This window comes from Tribolium madens, unplaced genomic scaffold, assembly GCF_015345945.1.
Source record: "Tribolium madens isolate multiple individuals breed KSU strain unplaced genomic scaffold, Tmad_KSU_1.1 Scaffold_3;HRSCAF=73;Tcas5.2_LG2, whole genome shotgun sequence".
NCBI classification, from domain to species: Eukaryota; Metazoa; Arthropoda; class Insecta; order Coleoptera; family Tenebrionidae; genus Tribolium; species Tribolium madens.
This window is the reverse complement of record NW_025401006.1, coordinates 4,535,281-4,549,361: the sequence shown is the minus strand read 5'-3', so window position 1 is coordinate 4,549,361 and position 14,081 is coordinate 4,535,281. Positions and strand designations below refer to the sequence as shown.

Genomic DNA, 14,081 nt, shown 5'->3' with positions numbered 1-14,081 from the left:
AGACTGTTCCATTCTTGCTGCAACATCTTCCACAATCTCAGGAGTTCTTTTTTTGGGCGCTCCGCTACCGGTTTTTCGTCCAACAGTCCCAACAAAACGAAATTTTGCGACACATAAATAAATTTGATGGACCAATTTTTGATAATCCATAGGAAAATTGGGGAAAGCATTTTGAAAATCATTAAGGCAATGATCTACAGAATACATCCATTCACCATTCTGTTGCCGTTCGGCGTGTTTCAAATAACTCTCAGTAAGAAAAATTTTATGCTCTAATTGAAACATTTTGAAATGCCACTTTGACAATTCAAATTTCAAATCAAAGTGTCAACATTAGTAGTGCCAACCTGATTCAAAATCCACAGCTTGCTCTAATTTATTATTTAAATGATCGCACGGTATTTTGTAGCATTTTTGTCACGTCCATTCTTATACAGGGTGTTAAAATAAGATTGTAAAACATTTTAGGAGGTTATAATATGAACAAAAACAAACAAAAAAGTCCTAATAGACATGGGTCCTCAAACTAACGGTTTCGGAGATATCAAAAATGATTCGTTTTTTGAAACATTTATTTGCAATCTGTTAAAACAAAAAAAATTCTAAAAATTTTCACATTCGATATCTCCGAAACCGTTATCTTGCGGACTCATACTATTACCTCCTTAAATATTTTACAATCTTATATACTTCGTATATACGCGTAAGCTACGCCACTGAAACTAAACCATCCCTTAAATTTGAAAGTGGACTCGGGTGAACGTAAATTTATACAGTATGTCCCCGGATTACGTTTACAACAGGAAAAAAAAAATATTAGAACGAAAAAATCCGTGCTTAAAACTTCATTATTCTAATTCAGTGAAAAGAAAAGTTAATTTTTTTCTTTTCTTCGACTTGCGGTGCGGTTTTATTTATTTGACAACTATAGCACAAATAAACATTTCTTTCTACTGAGTTAGAATAATAAAGTTTTAATTACAGATTTGCTCGTTTCAGGTGAAGCAAAAAATGTTGTTTTTCTTTGCAGTTTTGGAGTAAAATCAAAGATTTTTTTTTCCTCTCGTAAACTAAATCCAGGGACATTCTGTAGATGTGCGCTGTTCTTGCTTTGAGAGGACTCTACTATGTTTTATTTTTTATTTTTCCTGAACTTAATCATACATAATGAAAGATGAATGTGTTTCTAGGAGCATTAAAAAAATTGCGCATTTATTTGCTATTTCCAATTAGAAAACAGCAACGATTAGTGTATTTTAGGTAGCACTTGTAACAGAAATAACTATTTTCGGACATTGAAGTGATAATTTGCAATATTCTAGAAATAAATCGGATGATGTAACTGTGCGATTCTGATGGAAAATATAATTTTGTGTACACTGTAATATTGATGATGCTAGAAGGATTTTCGTTTGGATTTATTTTTATCGGAGAGACTATTTTATAAAATTTATTTCGTTTTATGTTAGCGACGTACAAAATCCTCAGAAGGGGATTACCTACAGTAACATTTTTTTTTGGACGTAATGGCAAAAGCAAGCTTTTAGTTACAACATTTTTGATAATATAAGGTATTAATAAAGAATGATACTATATTCTGTCGTTCTTGCGGGTAGAAAGGGTATTACAAAAATGAATTACCATTGAGGATGTGCACTCGAACACTGGCGGTGTTAGCGTTGGACGGTGTACACGTGTAGAGTCCAGAATCACTCTGTACGGCCTTCTGGATAAGTAGTCGGCTTGTTGTGACTTGTCCCTTTTCAGTGACAAGGCTAATACCACCCCTGGGAGAGTCAAAGTTGATAACTTGAGCATTGTGTGCCCATAACATACTGGGTGGGGGCTCTGGAGCGAAACGTACCAAACAAGTTAAGTTTATTGTCGAACCCATGTTGATAAACAAGTCGGGACCTCCCAGAATCTCCGTATTGGGTTCTGAAACAAAAACAGCTAATTAATTTTCTCGCTAAATTTGTTAATGTCGGCAATTTTTTGCACCTTATTGATTGATACAATCAAGTCTATTAAATAAATTGCTTCGATCGAAGAATTCTTCGCCCTTGCGTACAAACAAAAGACTTCATGTGCAATCATACTCTAAAAAACTTGGAATTAAATGAGGCAGAAGTTCAGAGGAGACATGTCGAGATTACCGTTTTTAACGGTTAACGTCTTTAGCATCTCAAATTGCGGACATGAGAGAGATACAAAAGTTGGTACATTTATGTTTTGCCAGTTTTAATGATTATGGCAGCAAACTGAAATTGTCTTCGGAAAAATTACGAGAAACCGACTTTTTAACGACACTTTCATACCAGAATTAGCATCTAATTTATTCTTTTATGGCCAAACCAAATCGAGAATGGCGCATGTAATGGAATTGCTTTATTTGAGGGAAAATAGGGAGGAAACACATGTTTACCGACACGAAAGGACAAAGTTAAAAAACATCTAACAAGATTTTACAACCCTTATTTTGCTCTTTTTACATTAGCCAGATTACAGAACCCCAACGAATTGCGAAACAACTTTTTTGTAACATTTATCAAAACTCGCTAATGTTTGAAACATCAAAGGAGAATTTTTCTAACAACTTATTTAGTTGCACTAGGTTTGAAATAAAAGAACCAAATACTAATTGTAGTTTTGCGCAATTTGCAATTTTCTCCAGCAAAATATCCATTTTATGGTTGATATTTTGTGACGGAAATTATTATTTACCATTGATGGCTAGTTGTTGTTTACACCCAGTAACAGTGTCGTCAACATTTCAGAGATGGCTAAACTGGCCTATTTTACGTCTTTATTGAATTTATTTTGCAAAACAAAATCCGTTGCTTTCAATTAAAAACCGTATTTTAGATCATGAAATATGAATTTTTTCACAAAATGTTTTTCAGTTGCTTTAAAATGTTCAAGACTTCAAACACCAAAAAACCCGGCCTGAGGCTATTCCGAACCATTGGGAAAAATCCAAATAAGTTAAACGTGAATGGAGAAATCACTCGAGGCCCTTTTAAACGAATTATATGTTTTTTTTTGAGGGCGTGCCGAATTCAGTCGGTTTGTAGTGGCATATGCCGAAGATTGTCACGTCTGAGATCACAGTTTGACCAAGTCATTATACGGCGTGGTCGCTTTAATGCGATAACCTCTAGCTGTCGTCTTAACCGCGTTGAATTAATGAGACCTTCTGCTCTTTCGCATGCGGAGAGCGCCCTCGGAGGGCTCCTGGCTCAGCCCGATTCGTTACGGAGTCTTGATGACGGTACAGAGGGCGCGACCTGAATACACAATAATAGAGCATGTCTATCTATGCCCTTTGAGGCGATTTTTTCCGAAGGGATAATGCAGATGGCCAGTCAGCGTTTAAACAGACTAATGAAGGTTGTTTGTCAAAAACGACGCCTTCATTACGCGGAGACACCTCGCCAGTTATTTGATCTTTTATTCATACTTTATTCCAGATACGTACGAGCTAGAAAGCGCTTTTACGTTTCAAGGAAAATGCGTTACACTTTTATTACCATCTAATAAAGATCTCTTGTGGAATGAAAGTAAAACTTAAACATTTGAACTCGACAAAGCTGATTTGAATTTTATGCCTTTTTTAAAGTGCCTATATTTTATTTATGGATCTCTAAGTTGTACTCGAGTGCTTAAAATCTTCTTCATTTTGCATGCACTGATGCATGTACCACACTTCTGAGCGACACTTCAAACTTGAATAAAACATTTCACTTGAAAACTTCTTAAGTAAAATGTAAACTAGACGAGAATTATCCGGATTTAAATTGTTTTACTAAACTTTATGGCGTTTTACAACACGAGACATTTTTTGCGCTTTCAAAAGGGAAAGTTTAGGATTCTCCGAAATCCTTTACAATTTCTTTAAAGCATATTATTGACTTTTTTCCACATTTTCTCGCCTCACTTTATCCACGAAACGAAGATTTATATCGTTTTTTTCCCAAACTCTATTACGAAATAAATGTGAGAGAAATATTTCCATTTACTTGAACTTGTTTATATAAAAACTAATACGTATATTTAATTGGATTAAATCCTCGTTTTATTATTCCTCTAATCTTTCTTTTATTGCCGAAGTATAATAAAACCTTTCCTTTCAAAAATTTTGAATTGGCTCTAAATTTTACAAAGCTCACGCCCCATAGTTTCAAAAGATATGAGCCATAATGGGAAAAAAAGCTTTTCAATATAATAAGAAACGCTTAAAGGCACGTCTTCTTTTTTATGTAAATGTACATAAAATAATATTCTTAAATGAAACACAAAGAAGTACCAATTTTGATGTTTTCTGCTGTATTTGTCTTTGTTCGGATCTCATACACGAATGATAAATTAAACCCGTAATTTAATATTTGTCTTTAAAACACGAGCCCGGCGCATCCACCATTTTTGATTTTATCTAGATTGGTAATAAATAAATTAGTTTTAGTTGTTAGACATTGTTGTAATCGATTAGATTTTTATCAACAGTGTTTCACTGTTGTTCCTTTTCATAAATATTTACACAATACCTTTCTAAATAATAGATTTGCTAGAATAATACATTATTTATGAATTAATATGTGCTCCCAAACTTTGAGTATCAGTAGTTTGGATTTGTGTTGTTGAATTGCAGATTTAATGTATATCAACTGTTTACATAATTTCAGGAAACTTTTTCTAAAACCTGAAAAAGTAAATTGCTGTTGCAAAACGTTTGTTTAAAATTAATATCTTGGAACATCTCGTAATTGTAATAACAAGCCTAATCTGTTCTCGTAAGAAATTTAATTACCATCAGATTCTTTCAAAGTTTTTCAAAACATTAGAAGCGCAATTTATAGAACTAGTTAGTCAGATGTTTATTAAAGTTTTCAATCTTCCTAATTTTGTCTAACTTTTAATTGTACATTAAAACTTTTACGATGTAACTTTTAATTTAAACCGCTGCTAAATTCTTGTAAAGGTTCTCTTCTACTTCTTTTAATTAGATTACATAAATTAATATTTCGCTGTTTGAGGCAGTTTCTTGTTTATTTTTTTAATCTCAAACGCTAAATTTTATAATTCTTTCACTTACCGACAATGGTGAGGTGAACTGGATGGCCTATTGGCGGTGTTGTGCTTATTTGACATTCGTATATTCCACTATCTTTACGTTGAGGATACCGAATTCTTAAAGTCCATTCTTCCGTATGGGGAGTATGAATCGCCTCAAATCTTTGATCGGAGGTGTAGGTGTATCGCCCCACTGTCAGCAGGTGGATGTCTCGGTGGCGTACCCAAGAAACCTAAAAAAATTAAAAAAGTTTTTCAAAAAAATATTTTACTTTTGTAGACAGTCAAAATGAATTTTAAAAAATTGAGTAAACCAATTTTTATTTAGAATAGCAGATAATATTTGATACATTATTGCTAATGGGCTTATGTTTATTTTGTTGGCTTTATATACATTTTGCTTTCGATAAAAAGAATGAGATATTTTGAAAGACAATGATAATCTCAAAACGTATATCGAAGAAGAAAAATAAAGCTTTTCCGTTGTGTTTTCAGGTGGAAATTCAAGAAATAACACAGATAAATCAGCCTGAAGTTTTTGCCGTCGCGGCAAAAATAATTTGTTTTTATTCGGGCTAACTTCATAGCCACGTAATGGATTCTAGAACACAGAAGAAAAATTAGTTAATTTATTTCGTTTTTCCGGAAAATATCACAAATGAAGTCGGTTTGAGTCATATCAATCAATTGCTAAAGGAAAGGCAAAAAGTTTCCTAATCCATTAATAATGCAAAAAGCTTATAAAAGAACCAATTCTTGATTCAAATTAAGAAAGTTTGACGAAGGAGCTACACGTTTTGTGATTCACCAAAAGTTTGTTTTACGTGTAGATTTTGTGCTATAAATAAATAATATTTAGGGGTAAACCGTTCCCAGGAATAAAACATGCTCGGTCTAAATTCTAATCTCAAAACTTGTTTCGGGAAAAAGGAAAAGCAACACTTGCAAACTTACATACGGAAATTTCACACTAAATTTTCTCGAAGCGTGTTTAACCGAGAAAGTTCTTCTATAAGCAGACTTTAATTAAAAATTTTCAAAAACGACTAGTTTATTGAGAACACATTATGCAATTATCCGGCTTTAGATAATCTAGAATTGTCCACAACTCGTTATGAATTCTCTCAGGGTATCGACTTTATGAACTTTGTAATGAGTTTCACAAAGTGGTCAGAGCTCCAAAGGCTGTAGTTTAACAAATACTGGAAATTACTGGCAACAATAGAGTATTTTTCTTGCAACTTTGTCAGGTCGATTTTGCTATCATCTCCCTGATTACATTTGACGACACTTTTACGACTTATCAGCATTGCAGAGCATGTGTTTTATGACCCAATCAAGACAAATTTAATCCAAACATAACTCTTGTATCTTTTGTTAGAAAATATCTTTCATATCAATAATCCGTATCAAATTTTTTGCCATGATGCCCCCCAATTCCAAAACACATGTCGAAATCGAAGCAATATATTGTCGCCAACAGCTTGGCTTTATGAGGAGAGCAGTTGAGGTAATAAAAGTTTATAGATAGGCAATGCGTAGAGAGAACATCTCCAAAAGACAAGTCTATTATCCGAGGGGATTTGGCTGTGTTTGACACGATGTTAACGTTTTTGGACTAGGTAATGACGCCCTATGATAGGATTTGACTGTTTATAGACACATTTATAATAATTAAGCCCCGACAGGAACGTTAGTACCTCCCAGGTTGTTGTTATCTTTCTGTTTACTGTCCTAATAGAGAGGGTCATCAAATGTGACGCTTTACTGTTCAGTAATTAATTTACGAGCGGTTAAATTAATCAAAAGTAGGAAAAAAATTTTTTTTTCATTAAAGGATTTTTATTTGGAAATGCTGAAACAAATTTATGTCAAAATGTAAATAATTCACGTGGAAATATAATGTTATTTCGGTCACAAGCGACTTTTTGGGAAATAATATTTCGTGAGTTTCCTTCCGCTTGCACATATATTTTGCTGAAATTTTCATAATTCGGGTAAAAACCACACGATAACAACAGCATGTGAAAATCTGGATGTTTGTGCGAACATCGATTTTCCTCCTTCATGCGCACTAATTTCCGGCTGTTTTCTCACAGCTTTAATGAAAAATAAAAATTATAATCCTGTTAGCGAATCATGAGGGTAGTTTCAAGGCGAGTCTTAGCCTGTTTTTGAAAATTACGCGCGAATAACTTTCAGTTTAATACAATATCCCATCAAGTGAGGAAAATTAGTTTCATAGAGTTTCAAAAAATTTACATATTGATTGTATATGAGAAAAACTGAAAAGAACACTTGACCGTTAATTTACAAAATTAGTTGGACCACTGAAACTGCGGAAATTATGTTACCAACCAGAACTAATGATATTCTAAAACCCTGCTCAGTCTGCTAGTCATGCTCCAATTATGTGCAATTAACAATATTGCTCTTTGCCATTACCGATACTATTGGTTATAATTACCCAACTTTAGAACTGCTTACTTAAACATGTACCAACCGCAAATAACTTGCCTAAAATTCGAGATGAAAACCATTCAAATGAAGGAAACATTTATTTGCATCTTTTACTGTCCATGATTCTATAAATGGATCGTAAAGTTGTTAACTCAGCAGTCTTTACTCGCATGTGGTTCGTAAAAGCACAATTTTTATAAATTTTATTTTTTTTTCTTTAAGATTGTAGACCAACAACGAGATATTTACGACCAAATAAACCGCGGTTTTATTTATAGCTTCGAGCTTATAAAAGAATTAAAAATAATAATGTCTTTATAAAGTACAGAAAAATAGATTTGCCCGGCGCATCCACCATTTTTACTCAATGTATTTTATTGCTAACCCACATAAAATACTATAATTACAGAGTTTTTGTAAAATTGTTGATTTTTGTGTTGTTCAATAAATCAAAACTTCTTTTTTTTTCTAAATCACCAAACTTTAGTTTTCAACATGACACGTGTTTCGACCATAAGGTAATGGTAATCTTTGTTAATTATCAAAGTACGCAATTATAGTTTTCGGGTAAAAGTATTTTCTTTAATAAAATTACAGCTGCTTAATGTACAAAAAATCAATATTGAATTTTTAAATTACTCCTGACAGTAAAACTTTTTTAATTTTTTTGCATGCAATTTATTTTATTATTATTTTTATTAGTTAATATTGTTTTATGTATGCAAATAAAGCGACAAAAATAATACCAGGTGGATAAAAAGTATGAAATCAAACGTTCGTTGCTTAAACTATTTATTTTTTGAAAAAACTAATTGATGAATGATAAAGTACTATAAAAATTTAATTTTTTTATTAAGAATTTTTTTTTTAATAATTTTTTGTTTTTAAGTTCTACAAAATTTTTTATTTTTTTAAATAGCAACCCACTATAAAACCATTTTTCTCATGAAGGTTATGATTACAATTATCAACTATCAATAATTACAACTATCTACTTTAAATTTAATTAAAAAAAAAATACATAAATTGACAAAAAAAATCGCATAACTGAAAAACAAAACAATTTTTTTTTCTCAAGATGCGATCAGTTTTTTATATTACTTTAATTTTTATTAATTATTATTTCCTGGAAGCAAGTGATTAAAAAAAACTCTTGGTTCCATATTTTGTCTTCACTCTGTGTATGTATTTGGCTAACGGATTCACCATTAGAAAAATATTAAATAAATTAGTTGTATTAGGAGAATATAATATTTCTATTAACTTATTTAATGATGAAGCTCAGTTTTTTTATTGATTGTCATTTGTAATCAAAACAAAACAATATTTTTTTAAAGTGAATATTATACTATTGCATAAAAATTGTTATTATTTATTTATTAATTACTTACTAAAAAAGTTGAGTCTACAATTTACCACTACGCTGTGTAAATTTAAATTACGTTATATAAAATTTCACGATCATAGAAAGCATGAAACTAGTGATTTATTTATTATTAGAATATTAATTATTTTATAAATTACAGCGCTCGCTTTGCTGGAAAACTCAGTGGCTAAATTATAATTAATTGTAAAAATATAGAAATTATTGCTAAATGTTTCTTCGCAAATGTAGTTTTTTTAATTAGAGAAAAAACTTGTACGTTTTGTTACAATGAATGAAGTTGGTTGAGTTTTGGGGTGGCACTCCTGTATTGCCTGCGTATAAATTACGTCGTTCGACGTAATCTTCGCGGAAGTCTGGGTATATTTCATGAATAAATAGCAGCAGCTGAAGACTTCTTGGAGGTGTATAGAGAACGGCGATATTTTAGAGCTCGGTGCTTAAATCCTTTTAGGTGTCTGGAAGCATTGCTAATTTATTTGGTTTATTTGGGAAGCGACTTTTATGATAAGCCCTTGACGTTCGTTAAAGGTTGCGATAAAATGCGCGTTCTATCGTCACAAATTGCACAATGTTATATGTGAGGAGGGAAGTGTTTGCTTAATATTCGTGAGCCACAAGCAACACCTGCCTCCTTTTGTTTAGGGGTCTCAGTTTTATATTCAGGACCGTTCCGGGTGTTTTTACATTTTATGTTCGCTCTTATTAAAATGTAGATTTTCTTCTGAATATGTAATGAGTACACACATGCTCCAATTACAAAGAACAGATTTTAGACAAGTTGACTAACTTTGCGGAATAATTTATTAACTCGCTGGTTATACAAAAGACTCTTAACACTCAACTTCATGGAAAAGTTTGCACTGCTATGAAACGGCAGTAGTTCGCCACAAGTACCCTCCAGATACAAATTATTGCAAATTTAATAAAAAAATTGGAAGAGGAAAACTCGGAGATAAAGTTAAACGAATTGACAGGGTTTAACTTCGTTCACTTAAATGTTTTAAGCTAACTAAACTTTCATTAATTATTATTCTCAACGTGAACATTTTAACGACTTAGTGAAGACGTGACCTAATTGCTTTGGACTCAAATTTTTAAAAGAGGAACGACTAATTGATGATTTTTAGGTGACTTTAACGAGGGATTTTCTTGAACATCGCGGGATAACCGCATCCAGGAAAACAAAGTAATAAACAGAAAGTTCATGTAAAGTTTAATGTAGGGCTTTAAATCAGACTTTCGCCATAAATTTTAGCAATAAAAGCTTTTTTCACCTTATATTAAAGCGATTTCTCTTAAACCATTAAGTTTATAGTGGCGGTTAGTGCAACATAAAAGTTAAGCCAATTGAAATATTTCAAAGTGGAGTAGTTTTCTTCAAATTTTAGCCCGGCTAGACCTTTGTCTTTGATAATTAATTTGCTTTAGCTTAACACCTTTGAGCTCAGACAAAGCAAAACAATATAATTAAACAATTAAACATTAAGCACAAATTTTTATGTCAATAATCGGCTAAACTTGCCAAGTGTATTTTATAACTTTCCGTGTCTCTATTCCTGAGAAAATTATTTACAAACTGAACAATCTTAAGTTGAAAATCAAATTATTTCGGAATAGTGGAAGAATGTCTTGGGTAATGAAACAACAGAAGTGCCACATCAACTTATCCAACTTTCTTAATATGGAAATTGTTTTGTTGGAGCTGTAATTCTGTCATAGTTTAGCGTATTATTTTATGTGCAACATCCAATTATGCGATAAAGACGTCTCGGAAAATTTACTTCGATTAAAATTACGTTTTACGACAGATTGTAAATTAGTGATGCCGGCTAAAGAATCGTGAACTTTGTCTTTGGATCGTACAATAAATCTGCTGCTACAACGAGAAATAAAACAACAGATGGTTTTAAGTACAATTGCTTTTTTAAATTAAATTCAAGCTAAAACGTGACTGCTTTGCCAGTGTTTGGTAGGAATACGATTTCGAGAAATGGGCCAAACGAATTTAAAATTTTTTTTAAACTCTACCTAGATAGAGGCGAATTTATTGTCTTGTATCTCTTTTAGACTCATAGAATGGCATTTTGCATTTTGTAGATAGTCACAAAATTGCATGTATTTGGATTGAACGTGTTTTCTTGGTTGTTCTTTTACAGAGCTGCTTTGTATGGGAATTAAGATGTAACTATACAGGCTTTGCATACCGAAGTATATTATTTACATAAGACTTTTATACTCGCTATTAAATATAATGTGTTTAAATGTAAAAAAAAACATTTATTCAATCCTCTATGTTAAAATTGAATTTTATCTACTCTTTTCTTCATGTTAAAATGAAATTTTATCGTCTAGATGATAAAAAATACATCCATTGTTGCATATCTGTGATTGTTAGTTGCTAACATGTTACATTGACATTTATAAATATCGACCAAACTGACTACAAAATTAGTGAGGATTGAATAAAATTTTATATTATCTTGTATAATAAATAACTATTTTTACTTTTAACAAATTAAATTTGCTTTCATTAAATATTAGTTTTTTATTAATTTATTTGTTTAATGAATAACTAAAGTCAACAAGTTTAAATAAAACAGTCGTAACAATTATATTTTACTTTTAATTGCGTTTGATGTTTTCGTGTTTGCTTTTAATAAATGTAATAAATGTTAGTTAGACCACATAGGAGTGTAATAAACGCGATATAATTTTAATAAATTTTCAAACAGTTGTGTGAGTTGAAAATGAGTAGCAAAGCGTCAAGAAAAATCGTTGGCAGTTACTCAGAGTAAGAATCGGAAGATAGAGCTGAAACAATTTTGTTCAATCTCTTGGGATGTTATATATTTACCTGGTTCAACGATGCACTGTTGTATTTATCTTAGCCATCGTTTATCGAAGTAAAACAATGATCCTGGTTGTGAAATTTCTGTCTATACATCAAGCTCAACCTTTGCACAAATCAAGATTTAGCGCCTTAATCAGTTTGACAATATTTTGGGTCACTGGTGAGTGTAATCCTCATGTGGAAACATTACAAAGTTTAATCCTTGTTAGCATAACTTTACGAACGAAAGAACAACACAAGATAATTTCCTCAAGTCGCTATATTTCCTTTTATCTTTATTAAGTTTGTTGAAAAAGCCAACAGTAAGACAAGACTGGTATCGAAGATTAAATACAGAAAAGTTAGAGCAGTTTGCTTTTTCATGTCCTGAGAGCTGAATTATTTACACGCGTTTGCGGTCCCAGAAGAATCGTACGAAAATTTCAGCAAGTCGGGATAAATCACCGCTTTTTAATCGGGAGAGAAAAATTATTTCGAGGTTTGTTTGCAAGTCTAACTGTGAAACAACAAAGGATGACATATTAAATAATGGTATGTCGACATTTGGTGATGGTAAACATTTCCGTGCATTAAATTTTCATGAGAAGTTTCTGCGGTAGACGCATAATATGCACTAAATGTGATTTTCGACTGCATTGCGGATGACTTTTGTTCCAGACAAAAGAAATTTGCGATTCAAACGTTGCAAATGGAAATTAATGCCGCCAAAATGTACAAATATGGCATAAAGTATGGTTACTTGCTTCCATATTGGAGCCGCGGTGATTTATTTCGTGCGAAAATTTTCCAACAGAGGCATGTTTCAGGCTGACGTGATCGTTATTAAAATAATTCTTGAGGGACTCGGTCCTGCATAAACTAAATTAGTTAAGGTACACTAAATTTACTCCGTGATCCAATATTCCCAGACTTGCAGTAACAATTCGCGTGAAAGTTGGAAACATATAAGTTTCAACTTGTTTGATAAATAATACATAGTGGTGAAAGAAAAGACGTTTTATCACAATTTGAACAAAAGTTTCATTCATTTCGCCAAATGAGACTTCGCACCTGATTATTTCTTTTGTTGGAGCACGGAGAATTTAATTTTTTCAGCGAGAGCAAAATATGCACTTGGAATTTTGTGTTGACGTTATCAAATTACTTGTTAGTTCCGAGGAATTGAGAAAAGTTATTTCAAGTTAATTTACGATTGTTTCAGCTCGTTATGAATGGCGTTTTTCGCGCTTTCTTTTCTTAACTTATCTCGTATATTACTGAAATTATGTAGTTTCCAACTCATTGAATAATAGATAAGGTATTGATTGATCACGCAAGAAAGAAAATTTCTTATCGAATGCACACGCTCTTCATATAATGACCTTTCAGGATTTTAATCGTCTAAAAGGAAGACGTTCGAGGCCGTTTACTTTTATATTTCACCCTAAATCTATTTATTTCATAGTAATTTCAAATCATGACATTTGTTGTTGTATTTATGTTATTACAGTATAAACTACTAATATAAGAGTAGATATCCTCAATAGAAAAATTGACCAGTAATAAAGGTAGCAGTTAAGATTTGCTTTAGGTCGAAAACCAATCGTGCGAGATAAAGACACAATGAATTTGTATTGCAACGCTAGTATGGGATAAGAAATGGCCTCCTCGAAGGGAATATCCACCATAACTTACGGAGCGAAAGTGATTTAATAGCTACACATTCCCCGAACAAATGTTTGCGTTTCTTTACTTCCGTATGAAGTTAATCTCGCCAGCAGCCTTATATTCCTTTAAAAACATAATTCATCATACATTATACAAAATCCAAAATTTTACATGTTCCAAAATTAATTCGTCTCTAAAGTTAAATGATGATATAAATACCAAAACTGATATTTCAATTTCAATTTTTTTTACTTTTGTAATCCAGACCAGGTTTTTTTGCGTAACCTTAGAATAGTATATTACAAGCGAGGTGGTAAATATGGCATTACCCCGAGTGCTTATGTATACGATCGAGAGGCGCCAGCCGAGGTTTATATGCTATTTTATTCACAATCACATTATTTTCAGTCAAAAATTTGGGTAAAATAAAATTCTAACAAAGTTAAGGTCCAAACGTGGTAGGTCATCCAAATGACGTTTGATTTTTGACATTTAGAAATGTCAAAGAAAATATTGAAACAATGTGTAAATTTGATTTAAAGTGGTCGAAATGGAGCAATGTACTCTCCCAGAATTAAGAGAAACTGCTACAAAAGCAATTGAACCTACTAATTTAGCGAAATATTATGCGTAACTTGACAATTTGAAAGAAAAAAATTACGGTAT

The 14,081-nt window shown here is 32.0% G+C and overlaps 1 protein-coding gene across 2 annotated transcripts in view; it reads right to left on the bottom strand.

Annotated features, from left to right (window-relative positions):
- The window catches only part of LOC123007141 (zwei Ig domain protein zig-8), a 44,265-nt gene that overhangs the window by 3,816 nt on the left and 26,368 nt on the right, over positions 1–14,081 (bottom strand). For both annotated transcript variants that reach the window (XM_044402227.1, XM_044402228.1), the window contains exons 3-4: positions 5,093–5,303; positions 1,642–1,938 (exon numbers count right to left, since the gene is read on the bottom strand). In XM_044402227.1, coding sequence (XP_044258162.1) covers positions 1,642–1,938; positions 5,093–5,303 — 508 coding nt within the window. The remainder of the gene's footprint in view (positions 1–1,641; positions 1,939–5,092; positions 5,304–14,081) is intronic.